Here is a 17,861-nt window from a genome sequence, read left to right as displayed (position 1 = left end):
AAGTCCGGACCCGGGAGAGCCCAAGGCGGCTTGGAACTTGAGCCTGGGGCCTGGGCCCGCCCCGTTGCCATGGCAGCGGCTCCGCCCCTAGCGCTGGAGATCCCGGCCGCTGATTGGCTGGGCCGCGGGCTCCCTCCCTGGAGGTGTCTTCCGCCGCCATTGTGCGGCGCTGGTCCGGTCGGAGGGTGCTCGCTGCGGCCAGTGCCTTGGCCTCTCCGGGTCGCTTCTCGCCGTCGGGTTCCAGGAGCCCGGCGGGTCCGGGCTTCCTGTCCGTGCCGGTGCGGGCGCCGGCATGTGGCTGTGGGAGGACCAGGGGGGCCTCCTGGGCCCCTTCTCCTTCCTGCTGCTGCTGCTGCTGCTGGTGACGCGCAGCCCCTTCAATGCCTGCCTCCTCACCGGCAGCCTCTTCGTCCTGCTGCGCTTCTTCAGCTTTGAGCAGGTGCCGTCCGACAGGGCCCTGCAGGTGCTCAAGCCCCGGGACCGCATCTCCGCCATCGCCCACCGCGGCGGCAGCCACGACGCGCCCGAGAACACGCTGGCGGCCATTCGGCAGGTGAGCCCCCCACGCCTCGCGCCCCTCGGCCCTCCTGGAGCCCGGCCTGCCCTTGTCCTTGCGAGCTCCCCGGGGTCTTCTCCCGGTCGCCCACCCCGGTTGCATTGCAGCGCCCCTGGACCCTCCCCACGCCGGGCAGCCTCGGGCCCCGGGTCTTCACCGAACCCAGCAGTTATTTACCTGGCCCCTGCGCGCCCCGCGGAAAGGGTCCCCGCTTTCCCTGGGCTTCTATCGGCGTGGGGGGAAAAGACTCACACAGGAGATACTTTAAGAGAGTGAAAAAGTGCAATTAAGTAGCAGTGTGATGAGATTAGAGAATGACTGGGAGGGAGTATTCGAGAAATCCTCTCAAAAAGAAGTGATAGTTGAACTGAATCCAGAACCAGGAGAAAGAACCAGCCAAGGGGGGTGGAAATAATGTGCTCCAAGAAAAGGAAATCGCAGTGTAAAGGTCCTGAGATGAGAATGACATTGGAATGTTAAAGTGACAGAGGCGCCAGTCTGTGGTCTGACTTAAAGGAACAACGAAATCCGTTGCGTGAATTGAAGGAGGAAATGGACCAGGTCTAATAGGATCTTGATCTATGAGGCTAATCTAAGTGGATCACTCTTCTAAGGGATGTCTTTGCTTGGCCCCTAAATTAACCTGGGTCATTTTCCTTATCACCTTTCTCTCCAGACACACATATTTACAGTCACACCAACTTGGCATCTGGACTCCCCATCAATTTTTGCTTCCCTTTCCCACAAGGCACTCCTGAGAATCATGATAGCTCCCAGATCTTGGCAATCTCCTAATTTCATAATAAAAGGGATTTTTCAGTGGATTAAGCACTTTTGCATCTGTGTAAATGCAGTCTGTACTCATATTTGTGGGTTTTGAATCCCTGGATTCAAAAACAATTTTTTTTTTTTTTTGCATCTGTAGTGAGCATTAGATTATAACCATTTACATAACTTTTAGGTTGCATCACGTATCATAAGCAATTTAGAGATGATTTAAAGTATTTGGGAGAACATCTGTAGGACATATGCAGATATATCTCTGGGCAGTCCTAGAATGAATTCCCCCATACCAAGGGACAAGTGTATATCTGATCTTCTTATTTCTTTGAGACATTATTTTAACACTGAAGAGGTGGGAAAACTGTCTCAAACACACAGCTCCTTCTAGAATTCAGCCTTCTGATTCCAAGTCCCAGTGTTCTCTGTCGTAGATTAGAATGTGCTCCAGGAGGTAAGGCATGGACTTTCTGACAGGCCTTCTTCATCCAGCTAGAGTCAGAAACTGTTGTGTAATGAGCAGGTTACTTATCGCCCATGGGTGGTGACTAGGGAGCAACAAACAGGCACCCTGGGGCAGACCTCAGTTTCTCCATCTGTTAAATGGGAGTAATAATGGTGTCTACCAAGTAGGATCTGAGGATTCAGTGAGCTAATCCACATACGGTAAGGCCTAGTAAGACTTCCACTAATGTAAGGTATTGATGCCTAGAATCCAAGATGACTTGATTCTTTAAAACGGAGCAAAGGTTAAAAAATAATAATAATAAGTCTGAAGAGGGGCAACCTCTGCGTTAGTAGAGGGCATCTGAGTTTTTGTGTATAATCAAGTTAAACTTCTCTCATGTGTCTCTCCCCTGGCTTCTTTCTTTCTGATGGGAGACAGTGAGGGCAGCTTTTGCAGCCTCTTGTTTAAAAGTAAATCTAAAGATATTGATGAATGTACATAAACTCAAAAAGGTCAGTGAAGTAATATTGGAGGGGGTATATTGTTGTGAAAAGAAAAATGATAAATTACAACGGAAGAAAAAAACACATAATTTTCATTGGCTTCCATTTCACCTTAACTTTCCATAAGTTGTATTAAAGGCTATCTCAGTATTAACTGAGTACAGAAGGCATTCATAAGTGTTTACTGGTGGATGTGGTGGTGTGGTCAAGAATGTGTTTGCCTGTATGTCAGTCATATTAAATGAACAAGGAAGCGAGTTTGTGAAATACACATACAAACACAGGGTTCCATATCCTGTTGTGTTGCAAGAGAATCACAGCTGAATTCTATTCATGTCTTATATGTCTATGTTGAGCACATCTTTATGTAATATTATAATGACAATAAACATTTTGCCAAATTGATTGCTGGTCTTAAGAGGAAATGAGATGTGGTAATTCAGCTTGCTAGGGTATAAGGTCATTATCAAAGAACTTTTTAGTCGTAACAATATTTAACTGCCAAATGAAGACTATAAAAGATGAAACTGTGTCCTCTGTATTGACTTAAAAAGAAATATACAGCTTATGTCCCTTGAAATTTGCTTTTTGTTCTTCTGTTCTTCATCTCTTTGTATATTTGCAGCTCATAATTTATATTCTGAAATATTTTACTATATGAAAAATCAGATATTCTGATAGTGCTGGAATTTAATAGGTCATAAACTAGATATAGAAAGGAAACTTCATAAATGTGAAATGAGTATATTCCAAATAACAGAAACACTATTTAAAATCAGTGGCAGAGGAGTGAGATTATACCCACAGTCCATTCTCCACATGGGGGCCAAAATGCAACTTTAAAAGTATAAATCAGATTATGACCTATCTTTGTTAAAAATCATCCAGTGGTTTCCTCTTGCAATTAGATAAAATCCTTGTGTGTGTGTGTGTGTGTGTGTGTGTGTGTGTGTGTGTGGTGGCTGGGTATAGAACCCAGGGCCTTATACGTAGAAGGCAAGTGTCCTAACACTGTGCTACACTCCCAGCCCCAAACTTCCTAACAATAAGGGGACTTACTGTCTCATATAACAAGAGATGTGTGTAGAAGGGATGGTCTTCGGGGGGTTAATATAGCAAACACAGCTGTTTGGTTTGTGATCATGGAACATCTGGTTCTGCAGCATATTTTCTAGCTCTCATTCTAGTTACCAGATGGCCAGTGAGGCCCAGGCATCATTCTTTCATACCAGCATCCGATCTTCATAGGGAGGCTGAGGCAGGAGGATCTCAAGTTCAAAGCCAGCCTCAGCAATGTAGCAAGGCCCTAAGCAACTCAGTGAGACCCTGTCTCTAAATAAAATATAAAAAAGGGGTTGGGGACGGGGCTCAGTGTTTAAGTGCCTGTAGGTTCAATCTTCAGTTAAAAAAAAAAAAAAAAAAGCCTACATATTATAGAATTCAATTAAATAAAGTGTCCCTAATGTCACATCTATGGAGACAGGGGGCAAATCAGTTGCTCAGTGGTGGATGATAGGAGACATTCAGACTAACTGCTCATGGGTTTGGAGTTTCTTTTTGAAAGCAATGAAAATGTTTAAAAATTATCATGATAAATAATGGTTGTACAACTCTGCAAATACACTTAAAAAAATTGAATTGTGCACTTTAAATGGGTGAATTATAAGGTACGTAAAAAAATTTTCAAAGTTAAGAAATAAAGGCTAGCAACTCTGAACTTGATCAGATTGAGAAATCTTTGTGGAAAAAAAACTGTTCCACTTTTTATTTCTGGTAGTAGAATCTAGGATTTCCTCCACTGTCAAAAGCACTGAGTAAATTATTTCTGTGTATTAAGTTAGAGGGATGAATATTTAAAAGGTACTTTGTAATGAAACAGTGAAAATTTTAATAGCCATTTGAATGTAATGAACATGCTTTATTAAAGTGTAATTTATATACAATAAAAGTATACCATTTGGTAGATTTTGATAAGTATCTATACCCTAGTAATCAATCATCCCTTTAATCCATTTTCCAAAATACTCCTTTGTGCCCCCTGCGAAGTCTATGCCCTCCCCTGCCTCTGCCTCAAAGCAGCCACTATTATTAGTGTATTATAATTGAACTATACAGTGTAACACTAGTTTATGTGAAATTTGTATGGCTAAAAGAAAAAATAATGAAAATATAAATTTCTCTAGATAAATAAAAAGATGAGAATGAAGTATTATTAATATGTGACTTAGAGCCAAGTGTTCATCATTTTATCTGTTTAACTGGAATAACAAAAGTATTGGTTAAAAAAAAAAAGTTAAATGTAGTCATTAGAAAGTTCTGGTCTCAGAAACTCTAATGTGATATTTCTTTTATTGAGCTTTTGTTTTGGTTTTTAATAAACTCAGAAAAGACATGTATGTGAAAAATCTAATTTTGAAGCTTAGAAGAATCTATAACGTGGGGATAGAAAAAAAGTTTAAATAAGGTAGAAGAATCTGTAAAGAACATGTTTGATAAATTTGTCCAAATTTCTTTTAAAACCTTGTTTAAGAGGTCACAGTAAATAGCAGTAGCTACTCATGGAAGGTTTACTGTGTATTGGCTCAGTGCTGCCTGGTGTTTATGGGCTCTTAAGTATCTAGTAAATACACAAAGATACTTTGTATAAAATATACAAAGGGAGTGATTAAGAATGATACATACCAACTTAAGATAATTGTTACTTCTGAAAAGGAAGGGAGGAGAGTGGAGAGGAGAAATTTAGCTCTTATCTGTGATATTGGTAAAAAGGCCTACTGGGCCAGAGTGCGGCCTCAGCCACATTCCAGCCAGTTACCTGTGCAGATTTCTGAATCTTTCTTTGTCTCAGTTTCCTCATCTGTGAAATGCTGGGTTTTGAGGATCAAATGAGCTAATACATTTAAAGCACTTAGAATAGTACCTGGCTCAATAAAGGCTGGAGGTGTGGCTCAGGGGTAGAACACTGGCCCAGCACACGTGAGGCCCTGGGTTTGATCCCCAGTATCACAAAGGGGGGATGGGCCTAATAAATCATAGCTATCATTTTTTTATTTTTCCTTTAACATTTGTACATAAACTATGTATGTGTACAGTAAACTCTGACTTAAATCTCACCACCGACGGCGCTGACCAGATGAGCTAGGTTCAAAAGAGCTGGCTGCAACATTAAGCTAAGAAACAGCAAAAAAGCACAGGACACTGAAGTAATTTTCCCATTGAGGACGGGACTGCTCTGCGACCTCAAGGGTCCTCTTCTACCCTGGAAGGCAAGAGAGCATGTGTACCCAGAATCGCTTTATTTATAGGGAAAAGACAACAAAGGATTTTCGATAGAATATTCTACACCAAATAAGGCAGGGGATAAGTTTTCAAGGGGGGTTGCCCAGTCCCGCTGGGTAAGGCCCAAGTCCAGAGCTGAAGCAGACTTCTCTGTGCAGTGAAGGTGAAGGCCACTTGCTTCTCACAGTGATGCCAGAGTGACACCCCCTTTACTCAAGACTGAGAGGGGATGCCGAGCTCACAGGCAGGGCAGCCCCCCACACTTAACTACTTTTTTTTTTTTTAATATTTATTTTTTAGTTATCGGCGGGCACAACATCTTTGTTTGTATGTGGTGCTGAGGATCGAACCCGGGCCGCACGCATTCCAGGCGAGCGCGCTACCACTTGAGCCACATCCCAAGCCCCTTAACTACTTTTTTTAATGAAAAAAATCTTGATTTGTAAAACTTATTTATTTTTAAAATCTTGATTTTTTTTTTTTTTTTAATGAAAACATTTCACATTTTTATTATGAGGAAGCCAGGGAAGCAAACATTAGATAGTGTGTCTCAAATTTAATATCCAAATTCTTTTTTATGTGTTTAAACTTATTTATTTTTGTGGTGCCAAGGATTGAACCGAGGGCCTTATGCATGTTAGGCAAATGCTCTACCACTGAGCTGCAGTTCTGGCCCTAAATTCTCTCTTTGGATAAATGCTGATATACTTTATCAGACTTACCGAAAGCCAGTGCTGCAGACATAAGTTAAGATGTAGTTTCCTCCAGATGCAGGCTTGGTGTTCCTCTTATCAAGGATGGAGTTAAGCCACCAAAAACCTGACTCATCTTGTTGAGGCCACAGTAGTGAGATATCTGACTAAAGACAAGCACAGGGGAGTGCTCAGTACTGTACCAGCAGAGTGTGTAGGTAAACAGTGGAATTTGTTTAAATATTTTAAGCCATTGATGACCCAGTAGTTAAAAGCATCCAAGGAAAACTTGTCCCAAGTCTCCCCATCTGTCACTGTGACAGTAGGAAGAGTGGGGAAAGTGAGGTTTTGTTGTTGTTGTTGTTGTTTTTCAGGAACCCCTTAGTGTAAGAGTCGAGGTGAGGTTAGCATCCCAGAAAACAGAAATGAGCCCGGGCTGCCCTTTGGAAGGGGAAGGGACAGGAGTAAGCAAGGACGACCATCCATTTAGCCAGCCCTGATGGTCTTGTGAGTTGTGCAAAGTGATGTCCGCAAGCACTGGACGTTGACATTGTTGATGTTTTCGTTAAGGCAGCTAAGAATGGAGCGACAGGTGTGGAGCTGGACATTGAGTTCACCTCCGACGGGATTCCTGTCCTGATGCACGACAACACTGTGGATCGGACGACAGATGGGACTGGCCGATTGTGTGATTTGACGTTTGAACAAATTAGGAAACTTAACCCTGCAGCCAACCATAGACTTAGGTAAGTAATTTATTGTCACTTACTCTTCTGTCCTTTGTTGGAGAGCACAGCTAGACACTGGCACTTCCTAATTGCATCTTCTATTCAGGAGAGTTGTTTTGTTTTGAACTGTATTCAGGTTTCCCAAGCAATAAGCAGGCACCAGGAACAACAGAAATAAGTCATGTATATTTTTAATCTTTCCCACTGAGGCCAAATTTGACCTTGGAATTACTCTCAAGATAATACTCAGTTTAGTCACTAACAACAGTTTGTACTGTGACTTTAATCACAGAATCATGAGGCTGAAAGAAGTTGCTTGTCAGTCTCCTTGTCTCCAAGTGTACCAGGGAACAAATCATGTGCTCTCCGACTTTCAAATAACATCCCTATTTGACCTAGCCCTTTAAAATCTTCAGATCCTTATAAGCAACCCCTGAGGTATCATAAAATTTAAGGTATAAAACGTATCCTAGAAATCATCCAAAATAGGGCTGTTTAGAACTTTCTGCAAACAATGAAAGTATTCTGTATTGACTTTGTCCAATATAGTAGCCACATGTGGCTACTACAGCTGAGAAACGAATTTTTCAATTAAGGCATAAATTTAAACTTAAAAGAGTCAGAGGTCTAGATTAATCCTGCTCTTAGAGATAATCCCAGAAAAGTTAAATGGCTTACTCAAGGGCAAATAACTAATTCATAAAGAAGCCAAGACTAGAGTCTGCCTATCTCAATTTCCAGTCCAAGAAGAATCTGCCATACTGTGTCATTTCTGGTTGCCCCCCAGTTTCTCAACCCCATAAGGCTGAAAGTACTTTCAGATGTTTAATCTGATCCCCTTCTGGTACATTTAAGTTCATAGCTTCCAAAAGCACATATATCAGATCTAGTCCTGTAAGTTTCTACAAGTAAACAGCTCTGTGGTCAAATAAACTACTATATTTGGAATATTCCTGGGGGAGATACATCCACATCCGTCAATTATTAACTTCAATGAAGCACTTCTTAAGTCACACAAGCCTGTAACCTTCCCTCTATTAACAGTTTCACCTATCCTTAGAGTCGTAATACTGGGTAATTTACTTTAGAATGTGGTTATTTAAATTCTTCCTCTTGTCTTCTTTGTAATAATGAAAAATGTATGCTCGCTGATTTACATATAATACCAATTCTTGGAGGATGATCAATACTCCTTGAATATTGAGTATTTGATCTATCAACTGAGGAATTTATAGTCCTCCATAAAAGGTGATTCTGACCTTATTTTTCTAGGACCAGAAAGAAGCTAAAGGCAGCTAAAGAAAATCATAGTGTAAGCTGGAAAGAATATTGATCACATCTGAACATGCAGAATCCAGGCCGCTAGAATTGCTCTTTACTGTTACCCAATATTTTATTGCTCTGCTTTGTGTAAAGGGAAGGGTGTTTTTAATAGTTTAACAACACTGAAGCTAATCAGATGTCAGTTTCAAAGCAAAAAATAGCTTAGGGTCAGCATCACCTTTAAAAGTCATTTAAGAAGGTATCATATCAAAGTCAATATACTATCTTGTTATCTTCAAAACAACCAATCTTGGATCCACAACTAGAGCAGGTTGCATTTTCTTTGACTCCAGATGAAATCATTAGCTTGTGGACCTCCAGGAAACATAGGTTTCTTCTCTAGAATCAAACTCAGTGTGTATGTCCTGAGAGGTGGGCATGGAATCAAAGACTGGCCTAAGAAACAACAAATTCAAATCTATCTTTCTGAACTAGAGAGAGTTAAAGTATGTAGAGTGAAATGAGAGGAAGAGCCAATTTCTTATATGTCGGGCTCTTAATCTTAATTTTCTGTATCAGAAAATCATGTATTACAAAATTATTTTAAACAGTTTCAGTTGACTAAATGTACAGTAAGTAGTATAGTTAATAGATTTATGTATTTTCAAGAATTTCTTCTGCATAAGGTTCTATTAGGGAGATTTACTTAAAATTAAATCCCTGAGCTCTCCTTTGACAAGTAGAGTTACAGTAGAAATTTAGTGTTTCCTAAATATTAAATAATTTTTGTTGCTGTTAGTTGATCAAGAATATCCGAAACTTGGTTCAAGTAACTGCAATGAATCACCCTTGGCTCTGAGGGGAAGCTGGGGAGGGGGGCGCTCTTTCCTTTTGTTTGAGAGACATTTGCAAAATGGCTGTTCCTCTCCTTCTCTTCCTGCAATGCTGGATCCTCTTCCCTTTCTCTCAGGAATGATTTCCCTAATGAAAAGATCCCTACCTTGAGGGAAGCCGTGGCTGAGTGCCTGCACTACAACCTCACAATCTTCTTTGATGTCAAAGGCCATGCCAGTATGGTATGTTTATTCATGGACTTTTCCTTGTTAAAAACACAGTTAAGGGGCTGGGATTGTGGTTCAGCGGTAGAGCGCTTGCCTAGCATGCGCAGGGCCCTGGGTTCAATCCTCAGCACCACATAAAAATAAATGAATAGAATAAAGGTATTGTGTCCAACTACAACTAAAAAAAATAAATATTAAAAAAAAACATTTAATTGCTAGGCATTTCCAAAATTAGCTATTTATTTTGTTATTCTTTTTTCTCATTTTTTACAAATCATATTTGCTTAATGGAAATAAACTCCTGAGTTTAAAGCTTATGGTAGCTAACAGAATACGTTCCCTTTACATAGATGTGTCCCTCTGTATCATTTCAGTTTTGACAAAACATTACAGTTTTGTCAAAACTGTACACAACAGAAATGATACAGAGGGACACATCTATGTAAAAGGAACATATTCTGTTAGCTACCATAAGCTTTTTTTTTTAGTTGTAGTTGGACACAATACCTTTATTCTGAATCTTTCAGAAAATTACCACATTTTCTTCAAATGTGTATGACATTCCTAAATAAATTTTTTTTATAATTAGAAAATATATGCTTCTACTCATAAAAAATATATTGCAATAGAAATCAATGAAAATATGATTCTAATTACATTTGTTCTCAACTAACTTTTCAAATATATATACTTTTTCCCCATTTCAGCAACTTGAGTATTTTTCCCTTAGCAATATTTATAATCAATAATGGTCATCAACTGATGTAGAGTTCTGATTATGCAAAAAAAAATTTTTTTCTAGTCTCAGGAAATAAACTAGGTATTAAAGCCTAAAATATGAGCAAAGGTGTAGATTACAGTAAACTCCTATTTTTGAAGAAAAAGGAAAGTGTTATAACTAATTTACTATTCTGATAAACTTATACTTGTGTACGTCCAAGTTTCCAAGTTGATCTGTGTCAGGATCAGCTCGAATACCTATTGAAAACTAGACTGGGCCACCCATCTACAGAAGGGATTCTGAAAGTGTCTTGTGTGGAATTGGGAAAGTCTTTTTTTGGCGCTGGGGATTGAATGCCGGGCCTCCCACATGCTAAGCACGCTGGCCCCTAACCTCAAGGAACATGTGTCTTTAATGAGCACATCAGGCTTTATTTTTGGTGTTGTCCACATTTGGCAACCCAGTAGGTCCCACATTTTAGCCAGAGCGAACTTATCTCCATGCTTATTCTCTGACATAATAAAAAATAAATAATTGAAAATTAAGAAGAAAATTTTAGAAAAACATCCACCTACTTGAGTTTTCTGGATGAGTGCTCACAGTGTTCACCAGGACTGGTTAGAACACAGTGATCTCGATCACCAAATTGGTAGGAAGTTGCTACTGGTGAAACCTAGTAGCCAAGATCATGGCTTTGGGGCCCTGTAGCAAGCTGTGTACTTGCTGCAGGGTAACTTCAGCCTTGACAGCTTCAGTTTCCTCATGGACAAATGGGAATAATAAAAGAAATTACATATAGGGTTGGAGAGAGCAGTCAATGAGGAGAGTAGGCAAAGAGCGTGTATTAGTTCAAAGCAGGAAACCAACTCTGGTCCTGCAGCTCGCGCTTGGGTTCGTTAGTGAGGGAGAGGCATGATGTGAATGAGCATACTTTTTTCTTCATTTTGAGGGGAAGACATTTGTTGCTTATAGTCCCTGTGGCCATGTGCCGCATTCCAGAAATCAGCAGGATGTAGCATTGTGGTGCAGCAGCTGTTCCCGTGAGCCTGGTGGACCCTGGTCATGTTAGCTGCCCTTGTAACCCTAGGGGCTACGTGATGTCAGTATCCAAATTCTATCCTTTCTTCCCCATTTATTAGCTAGACTACCACAAAAAGAAACTTCTGCAGTTTTTTTTTTTTTTTAACCTCTGCTATTTAGGGGGGTTGGAATACCTCCATCTGTTCCCAGTCCCCCCTCATCCCTCCATAGTGGTGATGGGTGATAGGTCCTCTCAGCCCCCTGACTGAGCAGATCTACTCTCTGTAGTTCCCAGGCTGTTGGCTCAGACTTCATCTAGAAGAGGCAGAGGGCGCTAAATTGTGGACATAAAAGGGCTGTTCCTAGCTGGGCACACTAGCACACACCTGTAATCCCAGCGACTCTGGAGGCTGAGACAGGAGGGTCGCGAGTTCAAAGCCAGCCTCAGCAAAGGCAAGGCGCTAAGCAACTCAGTGAGGCCCTGTCTCTAAATAAAATCCAAAATAGGGCTGGGGGTGTGGCTTAGTGGAGTGCCCCGAGTTCAATCCCTGGTACCACCCCCCTCCCCCCCAAAAAAAGGACTGTTCCTAGTACCGAAAACAGGGTACAAGGAAAGGATTTTAACAATTTGATTCCACCCTCTAGCCTCCAACCTGGCACCTTCCAAAACATGACACAGAGGCGAGCCTCCCACCCAGAGGGAGAGCAGCCGCCCTGGCTGCTTCCTGGTCTGACGGGTGTGCGTCTGTTTGCGTGGGGAGCAGAAGCAACCAGCACTTTGAGCATCTCCATTTGATACTGGCAGACTCCTCGTTTATGCAGCAGGGCTGTGCTTCACACATGGATGGTGATTGACTGGGCTGTCACATTTGAATAGATTTTAAATATATGAATCTCTCTATTTTACAGGCCACTGATGCTCTAAAGAAAATATATATGGAATATCCACAACTGTATAATAATAGTATGGTCTCCTCATTCTTGCCAGAAGTTATCTATAAGGTAAAATTCCGAGTTGTTCTTGTACGTAGCGTGCGTTAGTGCATTATCCAACAATCAGAGAAGAGCCTGGGCTGGTGCAAGCCATCGTCAGCCTGCCCAGGGCTTCCAGCTGTTGGGAACACTGTTCCCAAACTTCCTTGGTCACAGAGGCCTTTAAACTGTGTGAGGCATTCTGCAGGGGAGCTGGAGAGCACAGGGGAAGGCCTCCACCCACTCTCTTCCCGCTTCGCTCCCCCATTCGCTCCTCACAACCCCCTTCTCCTCACACCACCTCGCCTCCCCACAACTCTTCTCAGGAGAAAGGATCAGAGCTAATGGACCATGGGTCCATCCTAATTGAGTTCTGATTATCTCTGGCCAGAAATGAGAATCAGGAATCCATTAAAAGCTTATTTTTGTGACCTTCTGAATATTTATCCTGCAATTGTGATTTTTCATGGTAAAGGTAGGATTACGGTTCTTTGTGAAAGGGCTCTTGTGTATTCTACACGTCCAGTGCGTACATTTACGTGCATTTCCTCAAAGGATTTATGACAGAGAACTTAGAAAGTGGACAGGCTACCTTGGCCACCTCATCAGAATGAGAACTTTGGCTAAATTTAAACTGAGAAGTTTTAGACTTAAGACATAATTATTTTATTTTACGAAATTCATTTCAGATGAGACAAACGGATCAGAATGTAATAACAGCTTTAACTCACAGACCTTGGAGCCTGAGCCACACAGAGGATGGGAAACCACGCTACAGTGGTGTCTGTAAGCAGTTCCTGTTTGTAGTAATGGACATTTTGCTCGATTGGAGCATGCATAACATCCTGTGGTACCTGTGTGGGATTTCCGCTTTCCTCATGCAGAAGGATTTTGTATCCCCGTAAGTTGGGAAGCTTTTTATCTTCTCCTGACACATTTCCTGAATGCTCTTTCTGGGATGGAAGGATTAAGGAAGTGGACATCCTGGATTGGTTTGGACCCACCAGGCCACTATATCTCTGTGAAACTGGGAGGCCACCAGCTCCACAGGAGGGAAAAGTTCAGGTATATCTCACTCATTCAAAACGGGTCGAGCTGGACATGGTGGCACAGGTCTGTAACCCCAGCAATTCAGGAGGTTGAGGCAGGAGGATCACAAGTTCAAAGCCAACCTCAGCAACTTAGTAAGGCTCTAGGCAACTTAGCAAGACCTTTTCTCAAAATCATAACTAAAGAAGTTCTGGATGTAGCTCAGTGGTAAAGTGTCTCTGAGTTCAATCTCTGCTATGCCCCCCCCCCCAAAAAAAAAGGTTGACCAGATACTCATGGCTTTTTAGTGCATCTTAAAGAAAAAAATGAAAACTGTGGTTAAAAAAGGGATTGCGTGTTTTCTGAAGTGGCTCCCTGTTAAAATGAATCCAGGATCCAGGGCAAAGCCATAGCAAAGACATCCTGTGAGTCCCAGCCCTATCCCTCCGTCTTTCAGGCTCCCTCAAACCCTGTAGGCTCCACCCCATCTCTGCCAAGAGACTGTTACCTAAACGGCCAGCAGTCTCGGAGTCTTTCTTTTGGCAGTTTTCGAGCTGTGTCTCTCCTAGTTAGAGTTGTAAGGGTCGTGTGGTTTAAGCATGCAGTGTTCAATCAATATGTGGTTATTGCCTGGAGTATTCAAGGAGCTCTATTAAGAAACTGAAGACGCAGTGAAGAAACAAAGCCCTGGTCTCTTATTAACAACAAGCTGGGGCTGGGGCTGGGGCTCAGCAGTAGCGCACTTGCCTGGCATGCACAAGGCGCTGGGTTCGATGATCCTCAGCACCACGTAAATGTAAAATAAAGATATTGTGTCCACCTAAAACTAAAACAAAACCCCAACAAGCTGGCATGCTGGAGGGTAGATGGTCACACCTGTGTCCACCTCCCATGGAGCCGCTGAGGGATTTACACAGGGTCTTTGTGGGGTTGTTATCTTGGTCTTGGGCAGGTGGGTGCTGGGGGAAAACTGCTATTTGAAGGTCTGCTGCCTGGTTTTCATCAAAGCCAGTCTCTGCTTTAGCTCTTTCTTTTTTTTGGTAGAGAGTGGCTCCAGGGATTGAACTCAGGGGCGCTTAACCATTGAGCCATGTCCCCAGCCCTATTTTGTATTTTATTTAGAGACAGGGTCTCACTGAGTTGCTTAGCGCCTTGCTGTTGCTGGGTCTGGCTTTGAACTCACGATCCTCCTGCCTCAGCCTCCCAAGCCAGCTTTATCTTTTTTTGACCGTTACCTTTTTCACTGTGACCTTTCCACAGAGAAAAGTCCATGCATTTTAAATAATTCTATAGTTAGTCATTAAAATGAGGAGTGGGGAGGAAACAAAGTTATGTTCACAAAACGAAAAGAAGAAAAGAAGGAGGAAAAGCTTCTATCTCAGGGTGCAGCCTGGCTAAGCTAAGAGCTGCTGGGTGAGCGGGACTGGGCAGGAGAAGCACAGTCTTCCAGGAACTGAGAGGGAAGCGATATTTTGCAATACAGAAAAGACAGGCAGGGTGGCATGAGATGAGGCAGGGACCATGCCCATCTGGCCTGCGGTGGCTGTGTCGAGAGCATTTGTTGGGAAGGGGGAGTCCTCAGTGGGCCCCTGTAGCGGTGGAAGTGCAGAGCCAGCCAGCAGTTCTCTCTGGGCTGTTTGCACTCAGTGAATGTCTAACAGGATTGGTTTTTCTTGTTCTTCAGGGACTATTTGAGGAAGTGGTCAGCTAAAGGAATCCAGGTCGTTGGTTGGACTGTCAATACCTTTGATGAAAAAAATTACTACGAATCCCACCTTGGTTCCAGCTACATCACCGACAGCATGTTGGAAGACTGTCCCCCGCAGGTCTAGACTTTTATCCTGGGGAAACACAGGTTCAGAAACTGCCTGTCGGCCTCATGCAGGGAGATCCAAATACCCTTTGTGCTAGCCCAAGCCCTGGGGGATCAGGTGGCCAAGCAACAGGGCAAGCAATAGTGGGTGATTACATATTTACCTGAACAAATTAAACCCTGGTGTTGCCATGCTCCATGGAATGCCCAAGTTCAACACTGTCGCTCTTGAAAATCTGGATCTGAAAAAAGGCACAGCAGCCCCGCCCCGACCCAGCTGAGGCCCACACCCAGACCCAGTCAGGATAAGCACAAGACGAGTTGTGCGGTCGGGATTCAGACGTAGTGCATGGGACTTGCATGATCACTTGGAGTTGACATTTTAAAACTTGCCACATCTAAGTAATTTACTTACTTGAAATATTTGTATTCAGCTCTGTTAACAGTGTGCTATAGATGTCAAACTTGTGACCATACTAATAAAGTCATTAAAGGAGCACAAGAGGAAAACTGTGTAGCCAGCATCACATTCTGAGGCCCTAAGGAACTTGGGGAAACCGCTCAGGTGAGGCTTCAGTGAGCAGCAGCCACAGGGAGAGAAGCCTTGGAACCAACGGGAGGAATCTGACAGCATCTTGAATGAGAGCTGCAAGCCACCAGAGGGCAGAGGTGCGCTGTGGAGGTGCAGGAGGCAGCTCCCAGGAACCTCTAGGCTTATCCGTATTTCACAAATGAAAATACCAAAATTCGTGCACAAGGAGGGCAGCCTCAGAACCTCACAGCTGGTGATGTAGCCAAGCTCCATCTCATGATAACCAAAATTTCTTGTTTATTATAGGCCAGGAACAGTGCCAGGGTTTTAACATGCCTAACATTGAACCCTCAAAAAGATTATAGAAGTGTTGTTATTCTCATTTTACTGATGAGGAAACTGAGGCACTTTCCCAAGGTCTCCGAGTCCACAGTTCAGTTGGGGGTTCAAATCCAGGGAGGTCTGACTCTAGGTCACAGCTCTTTCCCACAAGAATATCCAGGGATTTGAATAAACAATGAAGACATTAATAAGTACTGCTAAACACTTCCTTGGCAGGCTTAATACAGAGTTAAAAAATAATAGAATTTATGATCAGAGAAAGCCAAGTCTGATGTGGGGCAGGTTAATTCATCTGTAACATAGGGGGTATGTAGAGTTCCTCCTCATGATTAAATGAGTGCATGTAAATGCTTTTTAATTACCACTGACTGCCTACCATGTATTGGATCTGTTTCAAGTGTTTCCTGTGTATTCACTCTTGGCAACGAAACTGACCTGTAGGTATCATTATAATCACATTTCACAGTAAAAGAAACCAGAGCACAGGGAAGTTCAGTAACTTGCCTAAAGTCACAGAGAGCAGTGATGAATATCGGGACTCAAACCCAGATGATCTAATTCCAGAAATCACTTTTTTTTTTTGAGACAGGGTCTAAGTTGCTTAGGGTCTCACGAAGTTGCTGAGGTTGGCTTTGAACTTGTGATCCTCCTGTCTCAGCCTCCCAAATGGCTGGGGTTACGGGCATGTGCCACTGCACCTGGCCAGAGCTCACATTCTTACCCCTTGTTTATTAACATCTCTGGCTCATAGCAGGGACTCAATACTGAAAAATATCTTAAATCATTGCCAGCACCTCTTATAGGGTCAGTCATATAATAAATGCTCAATAAACGTTTGTTGAAGGAATGTGTTATGGAGTATATCCAAGTGGAAGCTTCCTCAGGGAAACTGGGAATAGTTATAGAGTGAGACAAAAATTCAGGGTTGTAGATAAGATTCATGGTTCAGTATAATCAAGGATGGGCCGGCCAAAAACATGGTAGTATTCTTTCCAAGAGAAAATCAATGCAGGTGAAGCTCATATCCTCTGCTGCTCATTGGACTGCCTGGTAAGCCCCAGGATGCTGCAGAAGTACCTAACAAAAACAGCAGCTTGTGAAATCTACTACTTCATTGTACAGTAATCATATTCATATGTGGTGATTGGTGTCTGCAATTTTTTCAGCAAGAATTTGTCCCACACAGACGTATTTTTAATAGATACAAATTTCTCAGTGAAGCTACACCTACCAATTTCCTAAATTGGGAATGGGCTTCAACAAGATGGTAAACCAGAGCTTCGAGGACAGGGTGTGGGTTATGGACATGCTCCAAACAACCACTGAGACCCTTGCTCGCAGAGACCGATGATCACGTCTGGGTGAGGTTATGGGACTTCTTTGGTCAAAGTTACTGAAGACTAGTGACCCCATTTCTTCTACTCAAAATTTAATAGTACAACACTGAAGAGGTTGGGAATCAGCTGGGATAAAATATTCAATGTTGGTCGGTGGGCGGAGGGTTGTTAGAAATGCAAATTCTCAAATCCCAGCCCAGCATCAGAAACTCTGCTTGTGGCCCGGTGGTTAGTGTTTTAGTAAGCTTCTCTCCCAGGGTCCCTCAAGTCTGGGAACCATGGAGCTAGAGAAACCCATCCAAGCGAGTCCTCCATTCTGTCACTAACTAGCTGTGAGACCTTAGACACAGCACTTCCCCGTGTGTGTGCCCAAGTTCTCATCTGTCAAATGCTAATCACAGCCCTGGTCCGGTCCGTTGCCTCCTAGCGACAATGTGATGAGGTTCAAGCGAAAAAGTAAGCAGAAGTGTTTTTGAAAAACATGTTGGCAGAACACAACTACTAGGAAGATAAAGAAAAAAAAAAGATGTGCACAACTCAGAGCGAGGTCCTCAGACCCATAGCACTTGTTAGAGATGCAGACTCGGACCCCATCCCCAACCTCACAGATTAAGACTTGCCTGAGAATGAGGTCTCCAAGTTGGAAGACGCACACTGGTGTTTTGGAGGAACCCTGACACAATACGGGTATAAGGCATTACTTTTTCTTTTTGATACAGGGGATTTAACCCAGGGGTGCTTTACCACTGAGCTACATCCCCAGCCCTTTTTAAAAATTTATTTAT

At 42.7% G+C, this 17,861-nt stretch overlaps 1 protein-coding gene across 1 annotated transcript; it reads left to right on the top strand.

Moving 5' to 3' along the window:
* The first annotated feature begins 163 nt into the window (after positions 1-163).
* On the top strand, positions 164-16,586 carry Gde1 (glycerophosphodiester phosphodiesterase 1). Its single transcript, XM_076840013.1, has 6 exons — positions 164-553; positions 6,829-7,004; positions 9,220-9,325; positions 11,961-12,053; positions 12,713-12,924; positions 14,737-16,586. Exons 1-6 carry the CDS (start codon positions 293-295, stop codon positions 14,882-14,884), a joined length of 996 nt encoding a protein of 331 aa, XP_076696128.1. The 5' UTR covers positions 164-292; the 3' UTR covers positions 14,885-16,586.
* Positions 16,587-17,861: the final 1,275 nt, after the last annotated feature.

Source organism: Callospermophilus lateralis, chromosome 19 (assembly GCF_048772815.1).
Source record: "Callospermophilus lateralis isolate mCalLat2 chromosome 19, mCalLat2.hap1, whole genome shotgun sequence".
Taxonomy (NCBI): domain Eukaryota; kingdom Metazoa; phylum Chordata; class Mammalia; order Rodentia; family Sciuridae; genus Callospermophilus; species Callospermophilus lateralis.
Note: the sequence above shows the minus strand (reverse complement) of the source record. Positions and strands in the feature narration are given on the sequence as shown.